Genomic DNA, 18,873 nt, shown 5'->3' with positions numbered 1-18,873 from the left:
TGAGGACCTCGCTGCCACCGTCCAAGCTCGCTTAGCCCCGGCAGATGAACCTCAGGATTAAAGGGTGGGCTCAGTTCCGCGCACACTGTGTCTCACCTAAAAAATCCAATGCGCAGGCTGGAAGGTGTAAAGACCTTCCCCGGTTCTTCGTTCGCGAAGACTGGCCGTTACATTACATTACAGTTTGTCCAGCTATACCCAGTTATTGTGTGTACGATTATACCAACAGAATGAATCTGCACATGAGATCCAGTGTTTTCTTGAATGCTGGGGTTGTGCATTCTTTTGAAGTATGTTCACACTTTTCTGTAACCTAGCATTAGTATTCCTTTAGGGAAGGAATATAAAAACCTGTTCTGGATGAGGGTATGGGCTCTGTGTCCAAGGAAATGAGGGCAGTAGAAGGTAATATGCATTGCTGCTGTTAGGAAACAAGTGGCCTTTCTGTCTTTTTCTTACAGCTCTGTTTAACGTTGCCTTCTGCCGCTGCAGTATGTACTGAAGGGCGCGGGGTTTCCTTGGTTGCAGAAACATGTCTGTGTTCCTGGGTGAAAGGTTTTGCCCTGTATTTTGTCCAGACTTGTCCCAGATCACTGGGGCACTGTGACTGTGTCTTTTTACTTAGTGCGTTGTCACCGTCTTGGTGTGTTTGTGTTGGTTTTTTTTTTTTGGTGTGTTTTTTTTTTTTTTTTTTTTTTATGCCAGCACTGAAGTGTTGAGTGTCCGTGTTAAATGTCACAGCTGTGTTTGCAGGAACAGGGTGCTGCCATAGATGTGACCAGGGGGAGAAATGAGTCGAAATGTGGGTGCCTGTTAAGAGGCCGTTCATTGATAAGGGTGATTAGCACTTGTTAGTTTCTATTTAGGGCCGGTAGTACCGGGGTAGGGAAACTGAGTAAAGCCCTTAAGGGAGATTAGGTTACATGGATTAGGATGAGAATGAAATGAAATACACTTGAGGTTAAGTCGAGTGTAGTCTAAAACTGGTTAGTAGTATTTGTGGAAGATAACTTGTTAGTGCGCACAGAATAAAGGAAACTTAGTCCAAATGTGTATCTAAAATCTAGCTTTCAGAAAAAAAGGACTGTAGGTGTTCAGAGTGACTATTTAAAAGTGATATAAAAGTAATTATGGTAGCCTTTTTTGTGTAATGACCATATATAACAGCTGGATTTATAGCTATACAGTATCTGTGTAGATTATGTGGGTCAAGTGCAGAGACTGAAAATACTTCTTTATTTTACTGTAAGATGATGGTTTTGTGATTTTGTGGTGTTTGAAGCATTGTCTCTTAGAAGCATGTGTATGTGGGCTGTTGTACCTGTTGCCACTCACTGCTTTTCTGTTGCACAGCAGTTGGAAACAGTTAGGATTGAGTGGTTTTGAACAGAACTTGTGCAGCCCTGTTGATGTTAATGAAAGGCAAGCTATTAGATGGGTAAAACAGCTCAACTGGAAGTACTAATTACATATTAACTCCCCCCCGCACACACACCTGAGCAGACAGGAATACTCGAACATTGCTGGAGTGTTTTTGCACATGTTATATTGAAAGTTTTGCAAATATCTTTATGAGTGAGAAAGGGTGGTAGTGCAGATTTCTGCAGTGTGAAATCATTGCAGGATTGAATGCTTTTGATGTCTGTAGACTAAATTTGCGAGAATTAAGGATTTAGCATCTTCCCAAGAATTGTAAAGGTATGTGAGTGACATTCATAGACACGGATAAGGAACTGATTTCTGAGATAATTTGAAAACTATATTCAAACTTTCCCCTGGGGGGCTTGTGTACTTCTGAAAATTGGAGTTTCATCTGGAAATGAAGTTTATCCATGCCTGAAGATACTCTGTGAACCTCTTAGGAAAAGTTAATGATCTAAGTGAGTATAGAATGGTGTAGATATTAGCATGGCTGAACTGTATTGAGAAAACACATTACCTTTAAGCAAAGGAATAGGAGTTACTGCCTGGAGGACAGTGGGAACATAAATAAACCCTGCATGGTTTTGCTACCTCCTTTTAATTGAAAAGAAAATGTGAAATCAAGTGATTTAAATTTATTACTCAGATTTGACAAATAGGTCAGTGGTTGTTGCTAAATCATTGTTAGAAACAATGACTCTACAATCCTTGGCTTTAAGTATATCTTTTTTTCTTTTTTTTGGTGGTTGTTGTTGTTTTGTTTTGTTTTTTTTAATGCAAACTGCATATGGATCCAATTTATGTCGGTCAGTGGATCTGACTTGTGTGACCAGTGCATTGGTAATGCACTGGTGAGCTGAGAACACTGAATGGCACTTCTTTGAGATGTGCTGCTTGTTCTGGTAATAGCTTGGAGTCCTGGCAACATGTGATGGCCAGTTGTTGTTAGGTAATACAACAGTATTGTCCAGGAATGATTTTTCATGGTCAGTCTTCTGGCCAAAAGGTTGCTTTCTGTCTCTAGTGTTTTTTGTTGATGTGAGATTTACAGGAAACTTGCTCAATCATGAGTTTCTGCTTTTAATCAAAGAAACTCCAACTCATTCACTTGTTTTTCTACAGTTACAAGTACATACTGTGTGGCAGAGAGGTTTGATACTCTGTGTGGAGGGCTAATGCCATCTGTTACCAGTGGGCTGGATATTGTACACACAGGAATGATGGAAGATTATTGTTGTGTACAACGTGAGAGAGAGATGCTTTAAATGATCTGTTTTTATCCTCAAACAGTGAAATGTTCAAAACAGTACGTGCCCTTTCCAGCTCAAGTCAGGCAATGACTAAATTTATTAAGAGTAAGGGAAGAGGAAACAGGAAGAAGAGTTAATCTACAGACTTGCAATTCTTAACTCTGAGGGCAGTGGGATTGTAAGGAACAATATATTGTAAAAAGACTGTAATAGAATGTGCTCAAGATAGCACAATTTTAAAGATAACTGTGAGCCAATGGCATTTAAGAAAGCTGATTCTTGTGTGTACCCAACTGTTTTTCAATTTGCTGCTTCTCTGAATAAGAAAATAAAGCAAAGCTTTCTGATGTATCTTTTCTTTTCCATTAGGATCGGAAGCTGTCCAAGTCAGAGCGACAACGATTTAAAGAGGAAGCTGGGATGCTGAAAGGGCTTCAGCATCCCAACATTGTCAGGTTCTATGATTCCTGGGAGTCAACAGTCAAAGGAAAAAAGTGTATTGTTCTTGTGACAGAACTTATGACGTCTGGAACATTGAAAACGTAAGTAAATTAAGACACGTCAAAGTATTTAAGCTTCATTAGCACAGGATCAGAGCCCTAGAAATAGATGATATTTCAGAATACGTAAGAACAGAGCCCTTTTGCTGAGGGCTAACGTCCTGGAGGAACATTCTTGTTGAAGAGGCTTGTCACGTTCTTCCTTTTGATGTCGTAGTAAGCACATACAGAATGTTGGATTTTAAGAGCTCAGGAAGACACTTCTCAAAGTTTTTCTATTTTCTCTCCAGCTACCTTCCATTTAGCATGGGGGGGTTTGTAAAGTTCAAAGTACTAATTAATACATCTCTTTTTGGGAGGGTTTGGGTGTTACAGGAGTACAAATAATTTGTAAAAAGGAAAAAAAATCACCCCCTATTTACCTATTCTTTCAACTGAAACTTGATGAAGCAGTACCTGACAAAAATCAAAGTGTGCAGGTGCCTGCAGCTCCAACCTGTGAGGCAGCTGAGTGACCCTGGGTGTGTTTTTAAGGCAGAGTTAAAAGCAGAGCGCAGGAAATGGAGCTGCTGCGAGGGCCTCTAGTGGTGCTCGGGCCCGCGGGGGCTCACAGTGAACTCACACCACCGGCACCCATCACCCTTCCTTGCTGGAAATAGAACTACCAGATTTTGGGATAAACGGGTTGTGGGACGCTGTCTTCATTCAGTACCCATTTAAGTCTTGCAGAGGCATCCAAATCCTAAATGTGTAATGAGACTGTGGGAGCTGGAAACAATTTGACGTCTATTTGGTTAAAATAGCCCGTGAATGTCTTGTGTTTTTATGATGCTTATTGATAGCCACAAATGGACATTCTTAAAGAGGAAAAAAAAAAAAAAGACTCTTTGGGAGTCTGAACTGCAATTATAGGGAAGTGTTTGTCTCTTAAAATAGTACTGGAGGACTAAGGATACCGCAGCATTCTTTAGCCTTATATTCAGTGAAGATATTTTGAAGGTTGTTTAGGGTATTTCAGATAAAATAATAGATCTGTTGCTTCACGTGCTGTTTTCAGAGCAGTAAACAACTAAGCAGCTCTGTAAAGATGCCTTTAAATAAAGAGACTTAATTTTATGCTAAACATGTAGTGCTAGGTTTAATTTTTTTCCTGCCTTTCTTGCTCCTTTATCCCTCTCACAGATTTTAATATTTGGATGGACTTGTTACGTGGTGGCTTAAAGAAGATGATAAAGTAATGACAGACAATTATAAAGTAGGGTGTTGGCAGGAAGAAACACCTCAGATTCACTGTCTATAGGATTATTTTTGTGCCTTGAAGTATGAAAGTATTTTTATTTTATCCAGAAAGAAGTAACAGGTTGTTTAATCAAAGATTTTTAAGCTGTAGAGTTCTGGGTGGGTTTTTTTCCCCACTCTTGCATAGCTTGTGTTACAGTTGTGATTTAGTTTATTCTTGCCTGCTAGACTTGAGACTTGACAAGTAAACTATGTATATGGGAAATTTCTGATGTGCCAGATTTAATATTGTTGAGTATTTCACGTGTTTGTGGCACATTCCTAAATTTACACTGCACACTTGTGTTAGCTTATGATATTTGGCTGAGTATTACTTCCATATCTTTACATTACCTGCTTTTTATAAAAGTGTTACTTTCCTCATTTTGAGACTTGGGACATAGACATTGTTGTCACTTGATGTAAAAAAGCAAACAGAAGAAAAGTGCGGTGATATCTTGAAGTAAATTCGCTGATGGTTTTTTGTATTTGTATACATGGATACAGAAATACCCAGAAATAATGTTAACATTTTGTGGACTCCTTTTCAGATGCTGTCTGGGCAATTTTCTAACTGTGCATGAGGGAAAGTGCCCGAACTTCTGTATATGAATGGAAGAGTTTTACAACTGAATTTTTGTAAAGAATAAGACTGCTTTCTGATATTGTGTGCTATCCTGGAATTAAAATATTGGGAAAAATGGAGTTGCCTATTTGAAATTATAATTACACTATTAATGAAGACAACAGTGTTTAATCTGATTTAGATCTCAGCCATTAGTTTTGTCCAAGGTCTGGATGAAAGTGTGTCTAGTGTGTGTTCCTGATCCACTTGAAATTAATGTATCATCTCTCTGGTAGGGCACATACCTTCACAACTACCTCTGCTAATTCAGTAGGGATTCCTATAGCTCCTTGAGCTGAGGTGCTGTAGGTTACTGTAATTGCAGAAACTTAGACTAGAAACCTCCTGAGGTCTCTTCAAGCCTGAGTTATCCAATAATACTAGGAAAATTGTAAACATACTGGCTAGTAGGATTGTCTGTGTATTTTTATGTATTTATATGTGTTTCTATTTTAAATTGGTTTCTGCCTTAAGTGACATGTGACTTAGTTCAAGACAATGTTGTGGAAAACTGATGGCAGCCCTGTGGGATGCTGGGTGGTGGTTGGACCCAGGTCCTTTAACAGTGAGGAGCTGGCAGTAGGCAAGCATATTTGAAACCAAGAATGTAATTAGGGATTCCAGATGCTGAACTGAAGTGCCCCTACCATGTGATCTTTGGATCAGGCTCAAGAGAGATGAATGAGGGTTGTGTCAATAGCAAGAATTCAAGTGGTAGCTTATGTGATTCAGAACCTCCTCCAGTTTGTCTCCTTCCTTGCTTGGCTTTTTCCCTGCCTGTCTTTATATTCTAAGCCTTGATTTCCTCTGGAACTGTCCCCCACTTGCTTTTACAGATCTATTTTCACAGCAGGATTATTGCTAGCAACTTGATTTTCCAGGTCTTCTTTTGAACTGGAGAAATGAAAGTAAAAGGGATTAATCCACTGCATTTTTATGTTGGCATTGATTCAAGTGATTTCATCTGGCTTTTATCTCCTGATTAAGTGGACATGAAGAGTAGACTGAACACTACCACAGAATGATTGAACACAACTTGCTGTTGGTTGAAGATTGTAGTTGCTAGACTCCATGATGGTCACAGAATTTACTACCAGTCTTGCAATGCTATGAAACCGTTCTTTATCTGACACTTTGACTGAGTAACATTGGCTGAATAAGAATAAAGTCCTTGCTCTACAGACCATGCTATGTCCTTTCTCCTAAATGTATTTCAACCTGTACTTTCTTCAAAAGGAAGCAAACAGCTCTTCACTTCAAATTGTGTTACCTGAAGAGAGGTTGTGAGAAAACTGCTGGAAAGCACTTGAATGCTGTCATAAGGTTATTCACCTTGTGGCACCTCTAATCTGTTGAAGTTAAGTAATAGAATGAGATCATAGTCTTAGGTTACAAGCATTTTGGGATTTCAAAGTGTGGTAAGATAGAACTGTTAAGGTTGGGTCACGTTCTAACTGTGAGGGAGTACTGACTTTATATCAGAACTCTTCCACCTCAATTATTTGGTAGAACCTTTTTAAAGATTTCTCTGCCCTGTCCGTATTTGTCTGTAGTTTTGAAGCAATGAGCAGTTCCAGTCAGATTCAGGTGATCAAACCCTGTCCTGCACCAGGGAAGCAATCTCCAAGAATTTCTCACTTGCTTGACAACTCCACAAGTAAATTTGAAGCAGATTTAAAGTGTATTATGGAAACCTTGACCAGAGTACTTGGACTGCTGCTGAGAAGGAATAATGACTTCAGAGCTCTTGCAGTTTGCCCCAGCTCTGTGCTTAGTTGTTGTTATTAGTGTTTTGCATCTATTGACCCACATCCACACCCAGTTATAATAAATCAAGGTAAATTTGGTAATTGTTTAGATGGTTAAATGGATAAAGTATTGCTGTAATTCATGAGCTTTGAATTCTCTGTCATGGAAGCAATGCCTTGAAAATGAGCAAACCAGCTGTCTGATTTCCATAGGATGATTTTGTATGCAGGTGAGTTATTAGCTATGTGTTAAGCTTTTTACAGCTGTCTAGAAGAAGAGGGGGTGGGTTTTAAAAGGAGGAATCATCTTTAGCTCCTCTGAAGTCTTGAAACACCCAGGTAGATTTTAAAATAGAAGGTGAAATTTAAATTTGTGCATGTCTTTAATTACTGTTTCTTTGCTTCCAAACACCAAAAATGTCATAGTTTAATCTACTACCTGTTAGCAGAATCTACTAAGTTGGTAACCTATTGCTACTTTTTTCATTAGGTATTTGAAAAGATTTAAAGTGATGAAAATTAAAGTACTACGAAGCTGGTGCCGTCAGATACTGAAAGGCTTACAATTTCTACACACACGTACTCCTCCCATTATTCATAGAGACTTAAAATGTGACAACATCTTCATTACTGGCCCCACTGGATCAGTCAAGATTGGAGACCTCGGTCTGGCAACCCTGAAACGAGCTTCTTTTGCCAAAAGTGTGATAGGTAAGCCTCTCCTGTACTGGAGGCTGCTGAGCCTTTTAAGAACTTCCCTTAAAAATATGGTTGCAAAGGTACAGGGTCAAAGCCAAAAAATGTGTAGGCTTTGTTTCTTGGTTACTGAGATCATTCTGTGTCCCTGATGCGATTACATGTTGAAATTTTGGTTGTGCTTTTGATATTTGTATATTAATATGAAGTATTTTGGAATAGAGTCCTTGTCCTGCCCAACAGTTTAGTGCAACATTGTTGATAAAACCACTCTTGACTACTGAGATATAAATCTCAACTTTGATATGATGATGCTTCAAGAAGTGTACAAATGCATTTTGGTGACCAAACAACATTTTGATATTCAGTGTAGCTTTAGTTTTCACAGCCAAATTTTTTTTACCTTGATTGTCACCAGGGGTTCATATTAAACCTCTTACAGATTGTGAGTAATCAGAAACCAGGGTCTTCCTTGTGAGTTCTTAAAAGAATTGGTTTTATCAGCTTTGTTTTTATAGTTGGATGAATAGACTGCAGGGAACAAAGTTTTTCTCACTCTCAATATTTAGAGCTTGCTAAAATGCAACATTACTCAACAGTCCTATGCCAGATTCCTAGATGGGATCAATGGTCTCTATCTGTAAATTGTCCTGCAAGCTGTTGCTGAAATATTTCCTGCTTCTTAACCAGGTCAAAGTATTAACAGAAAAGCAAAGTTTAGTGTAAAAAAAAAAAATCTGAAGCATAATTGTCATATTCTCAAATTTATCATTGGAAAATTACCATCTAGTTATCTATCAATGGTTAGACTTTGGATAAATGCCTGCAATTACATTCTCTTTTTTTGATTTAGTGTGGTAAAAACAAGCAATGTGGCTATAGAATGATCTGTAAATTGTTTTGAATCTGGTGTCTGCAGGAAATAATTCTGTGCTTAAATTTACAAAAAGCAAACTTACATCTCTGGCTTAAAGTAAATCTGATCAAACAATGCAGCCTCTTTGTTTTCAGAGGGGTTGCTGTGATGCTTCACTGGGCAATAATGTTCTGCACACTATTTAAATGGGACTTGTTGAATCTCACGCTCTATTCCTGTAACTCAATCTCTCTGTATTTCTGAGTATTTTTGACTGTAGGATGTCCCTCACTAATGCCTGTATCTGCAGTAGGCCTATAAATATACTGCAGGTGGGAAGGTAAGTATATGAAGAAAAGGGCTCTGGTGAGTGGCCTTTGCAGAAAATTACCTTTTATCCTCTTTTCACGGAGATTTATATTTGTAACAACATAGAGTTTTTCATTGCAAGGCCTTACGTGAACCATTCTACTTAAAAAAGTAGATGGAGAGCACCGGGTCAGAGACTAGCTGTGGGCTCTTACCAGTACTACTTCTTTTGCAGCAGGGGGCAGTCGGGTAATTTTTGAAACAAGGTTTAATGTGCCTTTTTTCTTACAGGGAGAAAAGGTAAGTGTCTTAACTCTCCTTAGTATTTGGTTTGCAGCCTATGGCTAGTCTGCAGTTTTCCCTCTTCCTATCCCCTCCCCTCCCATTTGATTTCAGGCTAATCCAGTCTGTTTTGATACTTGTATCAACTCCCATACCCAAACCAGGAATTGCATCAGTCCTTTCACACCATTCTTACTCCACACACAAAGGCCTTGCAATGGAAGACTCACAGAGTGTGTTGATGCAACAGAGTCACTAAGGGTTTCCTCCCTCTTCTTTTTGCCTCCACTTTCTCTTGTCTCACAGGTCTGCCCATCCGCTCCCTCCTGCGGTGAGTAACGCCAGCAGCCTCTGCTCGCTTTGAGCCATTTAGAGTCTGAATCGTTCTTTTAATTTAAGGTACCCCAGAGTTCATGGCCCCCGAGATGTATGAGGAGAAATATGATGAATCCGTTGATGTGTATGCTTTTGGGATGTGTATGCTAGAGATGGCCACGTCTGAGTATCCTTATTCCGAGTGCCAAAATGCTGCGCAGATCTACCGCCGGGTGACCAGCGTAAGTCCCTCCTCGCTACCCAGTCTAAAGCTACCACTGTCAGCAGCAAAGGAGTACAGCTGGGTAGCACCAGTACTGTGCAAGTGTGTATGAGGGGAAAAAAAAAAGCTGACTAGAGGTTTTTTTGGGATGGGTGGGAAGTTACAGCATGGTTGAACACACCAAACATCTGGCAGAAGGCTGTAAAATATGTGAATGGAAATAAAATTTTACACGTGTTCATACTCTTCTTTCAGTGTAGTAGAAGATATTACGTAGAGTTTTAAAAAAATGCAAAAAAGCAACAACCCAAACCAAACAACAAAACACATTAGAATAATAACAGATTATTTTCCAAGCCATTGGGGAGATGGTGGAACTGTTTCAGTCTTGAAGATTAGCTGGTAAATGTTCTCTGTAATAAAGCTAGATCACAGATTCAGAGCAGTTTGGCTTAGCTGCTTACCAGGGCAGATCATAAATTGCTACCCAGAGTAATTTTTATAATTTGAATGCTGAGTGGCCCTCAGCAACTCAGTGTGTTGGGGCTTCTTCTTATAACAATGCAGCAGAAAAACTAGATAAATAGCAGAAGGTAAGTGCTGGTGAGTGTAGTGGTGGTGCTGGAGGCATTGTGGTTGAAACCAAATAAGGCTGAGAAGGCAAGCAGGGAATTTGAGTTGGCCCATCTGACTAAGCTAAGGGGAACCTACAGACGTGGAACATAGGAAGCAGAACTGTAGTGCTAGAAGCGTGGCAGCGTGGCTGTGGCTAGATTTGCTTTGTGATCTCCACAGCAGTGTTGTGAGGACTTCTCCAGTGCAGTAAAACTAACACATTGAACCTTCTGATGTAAGCATCCAGAAAGAGGTGACTGCCTGGGGAAGGAAAGACTTGTACTGGATTTCTCAGAATACCCATGCATGTGTGTGAAGGAAGGAAAAAAACCCAAGACTTACCTCTTTCTCTGATGCACAGACAAATGAATTCCTCTTAAGTCTTTTTGTGTGTATTAACTCAGAGAAGTTGCAGATTTAAAAAAGAACCTGCTTGACTTTGGAAAAATAAAGTTCTTTCTTATTCCTGATGCCTCACACTATAAAAGGCAAATATAATTACTGACTTACAACTGTGGAAGGAATGGTCTTTACATAGGAAGTAATGAATTCTGCAGGTGAAATGGAAGACTGTCCCTTGTTTGAAGGGAAATATTGGAGGGACACAAAAGGAGGAAGAAATAAGGCATAAATAGTTATTTTGGTTTTTTTTGAACAGATGCTACAGTAAGTTTTTAGATACACATATACACACAGAGAAGGGTTTGTTTTTTGTTGGCATTTTTTGTTGGTGGTTTTGTTTTGGTTTGGTGGGGTTTTTTTAATGTTGTTGGACTTATCTGTAATTTTTTAAATAGAGATGAAGAACTAGGCTAAAGTTCTTATAGCTTTCAGCATAATCTGATCTGAAGGTGGTTTGGATCAGTGAAAGAAAACTGGAGTATCTTACCAAAACAGTCCTAGTGGTACCTTTTGCTTTGCTTATAGATGTACATTGGCCAGAGGAAAAGCAATATGATTTGGATGGGCACTTTTTCTCAGAATTGATACCTGATGTAAGTGTCCTGCCTGTTCCTTAAAAAGTGCTACGAGCTAGGCTGTTGGTGAGAATCAGCTGTTGAGATGATCTCAGCTTGGAAATCACCAAGTCTTTTCCCTGGTCTTTGAAGTGCTTAGCAACTGGAAAGCTTTGTAGAGGGTTGTAGCAGAAAAAGTTCTGTAGAGACTTACCAGAGTTCAGCTTACCAACTGTATCTTGTACTTGGTGCACCTTTCTCCCCATTGTTTTTGGTTGACTGTTGAAATTCTAAGTGGATGAGAAACACTGGTAGTTTTTTGGTCTGTCCAACACCACCTTCTCTCCTCCTCTGCTGCTGATGGATCACAGATTGAATTTAATTGTTGACTTTTTTCCTGCTGTTTCATGTGCTGCTTGAGAGCTTCTAAGATTTACTTAGGGGGGAAGGACAGGAAGGTAGAGAAAATGCAATGTACATTTATGTGCTTCCAGGCAGAGGATGAAAGGCCCTGTGCTTTGATATATTTGGGTTTGTTTATTTCATTGTAGTTGCAAAGCAGTTTGTTTAAAACCAAACAAAACCAAGCACAAACAAAACTTGAATAACTTTCAAGGAACTCTTTCAATGAAGGAAAGACAGTATTATCTGGAATTAAAACACAAACCTGTCTTAACTGATAATGGAGAATTCAGTGTTCTATAAGGTGGAAAGCAGTCCTGTGTCATGAATGTAAAATAAAATACTCTTAGTGTTCTTTTTACCGCTCTGGGAACCAAGATGAAAAAGAGCCATATAGTTTTCTGCTCTTGTCCTTTGCTCCCTGTTAAGGAATATAAGATTTTCTTTCATTTCAAAGCAGGCTTTAGAAGTTTACACTATGCATTTGTGGGTGAAGGGTGAACCAGTTGAGAAATTTAGTACTTGAAAGGACAGTGTGTGAATTAACAATAACAGAGTAGAGCCAGAAAACACCTTCCTACATAGGGGAGTCCAGCACTGCTTACCAACACATTTCATTCTATGTGTGTTGGAAGGTGAATGTGGTTTTCTGGAAGATGTTTAGCATCTCTGCTCCAACCCCTTCATATGCTACTTTGCTAGGGATGTTTTGAGGTGGCAGCTGTAGTCCTGCTGTGCCTTAAGTTGTGAGGATTATTTTATCTAGATAAATACACAGAGATCAGAGGAAAGAACAATAAGAATGCTTTGCTGTTGAAAGTCATGAATGATCATGCCATATGGGAGCTTCAAAACCACTGAAACCCCAAAGGCATTAAGATTAAAATGTGCAGCAGGCGATATATATTTAAATTAATTGATTTCTCTCACCCTCTTTGTAGTAACTGTTAGGCTTAGTAAAAAGCAGAGTTGCTCCATTAGCTTAAATCCTTGCTATTGCTTAGGACAGAATCCTGTAGAAGGTGTCTTAATGCCCTCTCAGAACTGGACTTGCTAATACCAGTTTATATTCTTATCTCACATTTTGGCTGTGCCTTGGTCTCTTTTTAGGGAGTGCCTTTAGCTGCACTGCATTTTAACCTTAGCCCTTTTGTATAAGGATTCCTGTAGCTGATGCCCAGATACTGCAGCACTGGGTTGGGGTGTTGGCTGGGATTTCTCAGAGTACTGAGTTGTGTTCTACTTCTTTGGTTCAGGGTCTTCCCTCATAGTTGGAAGTAGATTTTTCTTTAAATAGTAGTTTAGATCAGAATTCTACATCTTTGCTTATCAAAGACTGAAGTTCTTTCCAGAGATGAGACATTTTTTGGCCCAGGCAGTTACTATTGCTTCACATCTTGGACGATGGCACTGCTGCATGAGTCTACTGTTTGTAAGATGCTTGTCTACACTGCCTACATTGTCTCACTGTGAAGTTTCTGTTTTCCCTTAAAGTAGTGCTAGCATAAAGTTCCTGAATTTTTTCTGGTCCAAGAAACAGAAGTGCAATTAAATTGGCATTCTTTCTCTATCTAGAAGAATTTTGCTTTTCAATAGAATAATCTGGGTAAATACCTGGCTTAAAAAAAACCCCAACTGTGCAGAATTTGTGGGGCTCAAGGGGTTTTGTTGAACCTTGATTTACACTTTGGGTAAATCAAGCAGTTTGACACAGAATATTGACCCCGGTACTTGCATCTTCTTGCATACTCAGTCCAGACCCTTTCACTAGCAGTTTCTCTAGAAAGGAAAGAGATCTGCATGTCTTATCTCTCAAACATAAAGGAGAGATGCCTCTTTTTTTTTTTTTTTTTTCTTTAAATCATAATGTTACAGTTTTGTTTCAACTCCCACCCAAATTCTTCACTGAGGCAGTCCTCTGATGTTTGTTGGGAATGATTCCAAATAAATTAGTAGTTTGTGCTTAAAAAAAATTGCAGCTGTTGGGATTTTTTACCTTCCTGGGGGGTTGGGAAATCTGAGGTTTGAGCAGTACGTCTCTAGCTGGGACTGAAAGCATCCAGCAGGCACTTACTGCTGCCTATTTGGCTTCAGAAAAAATTTATCTAAGCCTGCAAAGAATTGACAAGAAGCTACTCTATTTTTAAGGTAGTCTTGCCTGCTCCTGTGATTTATTTTTGCTCCTCTGCCCTCTTGTGCAGGCACACCTGTCTGATACACTACCAGATTTGGGAATGGATCCCCTATTTTTCTTTTTCAACAATTCTACACCATATCAAAGCAATACAGACAGTTCCAACACAAAATGTAGTCAAGATACCTAATTCTGTTATGTAGTTGCTTGCAAAAAAAAAATACTGTAAGATCTTGGTAAAATCTTTGAAGGTTTCCCTGTCTGTTCCTCTGTGGAGGTTGTTTTTGGTGTGTGTTTTTTTTTTTTTTCTTTCTGTTTTTTTTCCTTTGACCTGCTCCATGCATATTTCAATTAAACAATTTGTCACAGGAGATATTTAAAATGGGCTACACGTGCATTTAAATGGAAACAGAGATATTTATAGAACAGACATCTTAAGTATGATTTCTTAATTTAGTCTGTTTGGAAAGCAATGCAGTGAAGGCATAACTAACTGCAGTAACTTCAGCTGCTTTGCCTCAGCCTCTGGTGAGACTGCTGAAATCCAAGCTGTTGCCTCAAAAGCTAGTTTGTTTTTTCCCTTGTTTGTGTTGCAGTTATCACTCACAGATGTAGTATAGGCCTTTTTTTACTTTTACACTGTATTTCCTTTAAACTTGCTTTTTGTAGCACAGAGATTATTTTTAAAAGCATGTAGAGGTACTGATTACTCAATCTTTAGTACTTGGATGTCACAAGGCTTAAATTTTCTAGGTGCTTGACTAGTTCTAGGACTAGTAAAAAGACGATTATTGGGTTTATTACTATCTTTAATGAGTTTAATATACAGATTTATCTCCTTCATCCATATCTACCACTAACATAAACATCCAAACACTGATTGCAAAAAAGTTAGTAAGACAGTCCTCAGTTTCAAATGTACTCATCAGTTGAGTGTGAGCAGAAAACCCCCTTTTTCTTTCTCCCCCTCCCATTGTATAAACTTACCTTTTAAGTTCTCCTGGCAGACTTGTGCTTTGGACTTGATTTTTCTCCGCGCTTAGTTTGACCAAGTGAACTTTTGCACTTCTTTTCTTTCACCAGAAGTGCAGTCTCTTCTCTCTAAACCAATGTCTGCTGTCTGAGCTGGCCCTAAGATGAGAAGGAGGGGGGGAAAGGCATTTTGCATTTTGACTTTAATGAAAAAAAAAAAAAAAGGTGGTACTGTACTGAAATGTTCCACAGAGTGGGCATAACATTTTCCTTCTCTGTTCTCCAGAGCTTGAAAAAGAGCCTAAGGGAACAAGGTACATAATGAGTAACCTGACCAGGCAGTGTCTAACTGGTTTAAAAATCCTTAATTTCCCTAACTGGTGGGAACTGGAAGTCGCTGGTTAGAGTGAAGGTCATTCTCTTTACTGCAAACTAGGCAGTTACAAAGTGCTGTTGTTTGGTCAGTTGAGATAAAATAATTTCTTCTTTAGTATCTTAAAAGTTAGGCATCGTAACTGTCTAGAGTAGTCAACAGCTTCATTTTCACTAGAGATGATGCAATAGGCAAAGTATTCCAGATACTTTTTCTTCTTGAGGGGTCCTAGGCAGCAAATATAAGTGCTAAACTGTTAGATGTATGATGAATTTTACTTGCAGTTCTTAATGAATGATGGTGAAATGTCCTCTTTTGTTTCCTGAAAGCAATGTGCAACTTTTTTAAGGCATGAATAAAACTCTTGTTTCTTTACCTTGAATAACTTGGTTTTTTGACCTGGTTTAGGTTGATACAAAGGCATCCCTCATATCAAGCTTTGTAGTGAAAAAAACGCTGGAAAAAAAAAAAGGAAAAGTAGGGGAGGAAAACCTCTAACAGAGCAGGTAGTCTTTTGTTAAAGCAGGTACTGGAAGGCTACAAACCTCTAACCAGGAAACACATTATTGTAAGAAAGGGCAAACTCTTGTATTCATTGAAAGAAGAAACTTTGGGTACTTAAATATTAAATAGAAAAAGAAAAGAAACATCAGATGCAATTCCTTTGAATCGTACTGAACAGACTAAAGAAAACTTCTACCACTTGCCTCTTGTAGCTGTTCAACTCAGTTGCAAGCATTTTGCTGGAACAGCTTTAAGAGTGAAGAATCTTCCTGCGTGGAGATTGTCACTGACCTGTCAGCTGAGAAATATATAGCTTTAAAAATGGAAGATGGGAATTTGAGGTTTTAAAGCATTAATATCTTAGGCAGCTTTGCATGTCACTGTAATTTCTTAAAGAGGACCTCTAAAGTGATCTAAGTAAGAAAAAGCAGTGATCAGCATGAACACTGAGGTGTAACTTGCTGCATGTCAGGTGACAAACATGAGTAAGGGCCTGGAGCATCTCTTGTGAGGAAAGGCTGAGGGAGTTGGGCCTATTGGGCCTCAAGAAGAGGTGACTGAGAGGGGACCTCATCCATGTCTATAAGTGTATGCAGGGAGGGTGTCAGAGGATGGAACCAGGCTCTGCTCAGTGGGGTTGAGCAGTAGGACAAAACGCAGTGGGCAGAAACTGATACACAGGAAGTTCCACCTGAATATGAGGAAGAGCTTCTTTACTGTGAGGGGATGACCAGGCACTGGAACAGTTTGCCCAGAGAGGTTGTGGAGTCTCCTCACAGGAGATATTCCAGAACCATCTGGACACAATCCTGTATCATGTGCTCTAGGACAGCCCTGCTTGAGCAGGGAGGTTGGACCAGATGACCCTCTGTGGACCCTTCCAACCTGACCCATTCTTTAATTCTGTATGGTTTGCACAGCTAAGGCAGATGACATCTGAAGTTGGAAGGAAAAGGGCTTATTCAACTGGATTCTTTTCTAAAAGTAGCTCACTTATACGACTTGATCACAGAGGCATCTGTACTATTCAGCATCAACAGCTTCTAGATTACAGCTAAAAATGTTTTGTCAGTATTGGTGTAAAACAAGCTTGGTTTGAAGTAAAAGGAGCTATTTTTTTCTTAAATACACCACTGAGTCTGGAATGTGTCCCTTGACAATTTTGAATCAGATATGACTTTAAAATGGTTGTGAGCATTGGTTGAGTTGCATAAAATCAAGATCTAGTTTATTTTTAGGTTCTGAAATTTGGTTATATTGTGGAGTTTGGCAGTGCAACCTAAATAAATTCACAGAATACGGACTAAACAATGTTTAAAAATTTGAAAAGTTGGTAATTAAGAATCAGACCTCTTAAAACTGTAATATTAATATTTAATATTCTGTCCTGTACTGACATCCATTTAGTTCTTACATTAACTGAGGTTAATTTAACAAGAGGTAGGAAGGTGGCTCTTAGGAACAGTGACTTGGTAAGTGTTTTTAAAATGCCTGGCTCTGCAGTGAGGTGAGAACCATGAGAATTCTATGATTAGTGAATCATTGAAGCATTACTGTGGGGAGACTGATAGTTCAAAGTTATTTGTTTGTATAGTGCCACAAGTCAAAAATAATTACATTAAAAAGGCATGGGCTACTATTTTGTGTCCTGCCAGCTGTACTGCTATAGTTGCACAGGGATAGGAGTGGGATAAGTCTAGGAAAGTTTTAGTCTTGACTAAACTCACAGAGATGTTGAGTAACAATAAATTATTTTGAGGTTATGTGATTCATAGGCCAGAACTCCACCAAAATTTTACATAAACCCTCTATAGTTACCTCCAGACTCCTCAGAGCTGTTGTTAGAGCAGGCAGTGACATGGGGCTGTGTGTGCCTGTTGGAGTGCTTTAGTTTGCTCCTGTGTTGGAGAATGAAGGGCACCAGAGTTGAATATGATTTTGTTCATTTCAAAAACTAGAGGGACACAACGGACTAAAATGTTAATGCTGAAGAGAAAAAAGGCTGTTGCTTCTCTGTCCTTTTAAGTAGCTTCCTCACACTGTGAGCTCTATTTTGAGGAAAACTCTTTTCAGAGATGTATTTCTACCTTACCACCTGTTACCACCATCATAAAATTCTCTGTATAGCAGGAATACTTTTTAGGACAACCTTCTGAAACTGTTGGATCTTTGGGTACACAAGTATAAATTCTTCACTCCTAATAGAATAAATCCGAAAATAAAAGGCATGGTGACTTTTGGTGCATTTTTGGAATTGTGCACTATTTTTGGTATGCTGCAGCATTATCCCAGGCTTTTTAAGTAGGTATCCTTTCTAAAGGCTGGTTCTGGTACCAAATGTGTTTTGTGGCCCATGTTGCATCATTTTTTAAATTCAGTTTGAAGTCCACTGGAACTAATCTGTGGCTTTTGAATTATTGTTACTGTACATGAACTTAAAATTGAGTGCTAGGTGATGATTTTCTACCAGAATGAAAGCAGACTAAAGCAGAGAATGCAACTAATACAATTTTTCAAAAATATATTTTCCATACTGAAGATAGATGACAGATACTTTTAGTATTGTGCCACTGTGGCATTTCTAAATTTATAGAACATTTGTCTAGGCATGTCTGTATTTCTTTTTGAAAACCATTTTCAAGCTGAAGTCCTAATAAAGCAAAGGATCATTGAACTAGCTTAGGATCTTCACCACCCCAGATTCATGTTCACATGGTAAAGGCAGCATCCCTGCTTATAAGGGTGAGGTTAAAGAACTGTGCACAGTAGATGCAAATTATCTTTATGCTTTTGTGCAAGAATTAAAATAGTTAGTACCTGGTCCACTTGTCCAATCAGACTGTAGTGTTGTTCAGAAGAACTTCTGTCCTTGTACTGTGTGTTTCTAAACAGGGCCCTTTTCGCTCTTCCATGCACCAGTATCCTAATTGTTTGCCAGATATACGCTGGGGAACTGTGTTTTAGTTACAAAATTTCCTGTTCTAGAGCTTGATTAATTTCTTCTGTTCATTAGAATTACTTCATTTAGAGTAGGTGTTGTGATTAAATTTTTTTTTTTCCAACTAAAACCATGTTCTTAGCTCCAGATTCTCAGGACTTCTGAAAAAAGCTAATACTCTTATTTACCTGGCAGTGCTGAAGTACAGTGGGCTTTCGTGTCCGATGTAAAAACTTAAAACACCTTGTGTTCTGGGCTAGATAACTTGTCAGTGAGGTAACTCTAAGCCATGCTGTATATTTGGCAGTAGTGCATAGGATTTCAATATTATCACAAATGCAGTGGTTTTTTGACCTTTTTTATCTCCTTTTACTTGTGAGTACTGGCTGGAAAGGATTGCAACCAGTGATTTCTAGGAAGAGTTATGATGAGCTCCTGTTCAAACTTAATGGTGAGGGAACAAAGCAAGAGAACT

General features: G+C 38.9%; 1 protein-coding gene and 2 long non-coding RNA genes across 13 annotated transcripts in view; 1 reads left to right on the top strand and 2 right to left on the bottom strand.

The window, feature by feature from the left end:
• LOC114069354 overlaps window positions 1-14,956 on the bottom strand; it is a 27,760-nt gene extending 12,804 nt beyond the window's left edge. Inside the window, exons 1-4 of one of the 2 annotated variants that reach the window (XR_003573761.1) lie at window positions 14,599-14,956; window positions 11,305-11,511; window positions 4,786-5,969; window positions 2,531-2,538 (exon numbers count right to left, since the gene is read on the bottom strand). This is a non-coding gene — a long non-coding RNA (uncharacterized LOC114069354). Of the gene's footprint in view, window positions 1-2,530; window positions 2,539-3,430; window positions 5,970-11,304; window positions 11,512-14,598 lie in introns of those variants that run through there. The other variant, XR_003573760.1, reaches the window with a different exon arrangement.
• WNK1 (WNK lysine deficient protein kinase 1) overlaps window positions 1-18,873 on the top strand; it is a 103,910-nt gene that overhangs the window by 32,597 nt on the left and 52,440 nt on the right. For all 10 annotated transcript variants that reach the window (XM_027905990.1, XM_027906065.1, XM_027906048.1 and 7 more), the window contains exons 2-4: window positions 3,042-3,214; window positions 7,314-7,534; window positions 9,366-9,523. In XM_027905990.1, coding sequence (XP_027761791.1) covers window positions 3,042-3,214; window positions 7,314-7,534; window positions 9,366-9,523 — 552 coding nt within the window. The remainder of the gene's footprint in view (window positions 1-3,041; window positions 3,215-7,313; window positions 7,535-9,365; window positions 9,524-18,873) is intronic.
• On the bottom strand, window positions 7,927-10,710 carry LOC114069360. The gene is made up of 2 exons (XR_003573764.1): window positions 10,462-10,710; window positions 7,927-9,598 (listed from the first exon to the last, which is right to left on the bottom strand). It is a non-coding gene; the product is annotated as an uncharacterized LOC114069360 (long non-coding RNA).

The sequence above is a fragment of the Empidonax traillii genome, unplaced genomic scaffold (genome assembly GCF_003031625.1).
Source record: "Empidonax traillii isolate 1590-97213 ecotype Southwest subspecies unplaced genomic scaffold, ASM303162v1 scaffold25:size3598162, whole genome shotgun sequence".
NCBI lineage: Eukaryota > Metazoa > Chordata > Aves > Passeriformes > Tyrannidae > Empidonax > Empidonax traillii.
Note: the sequence above shows the minus strand (reverse complement) of the source record. Positions and strands in the feature narration are given on the sequence as shown.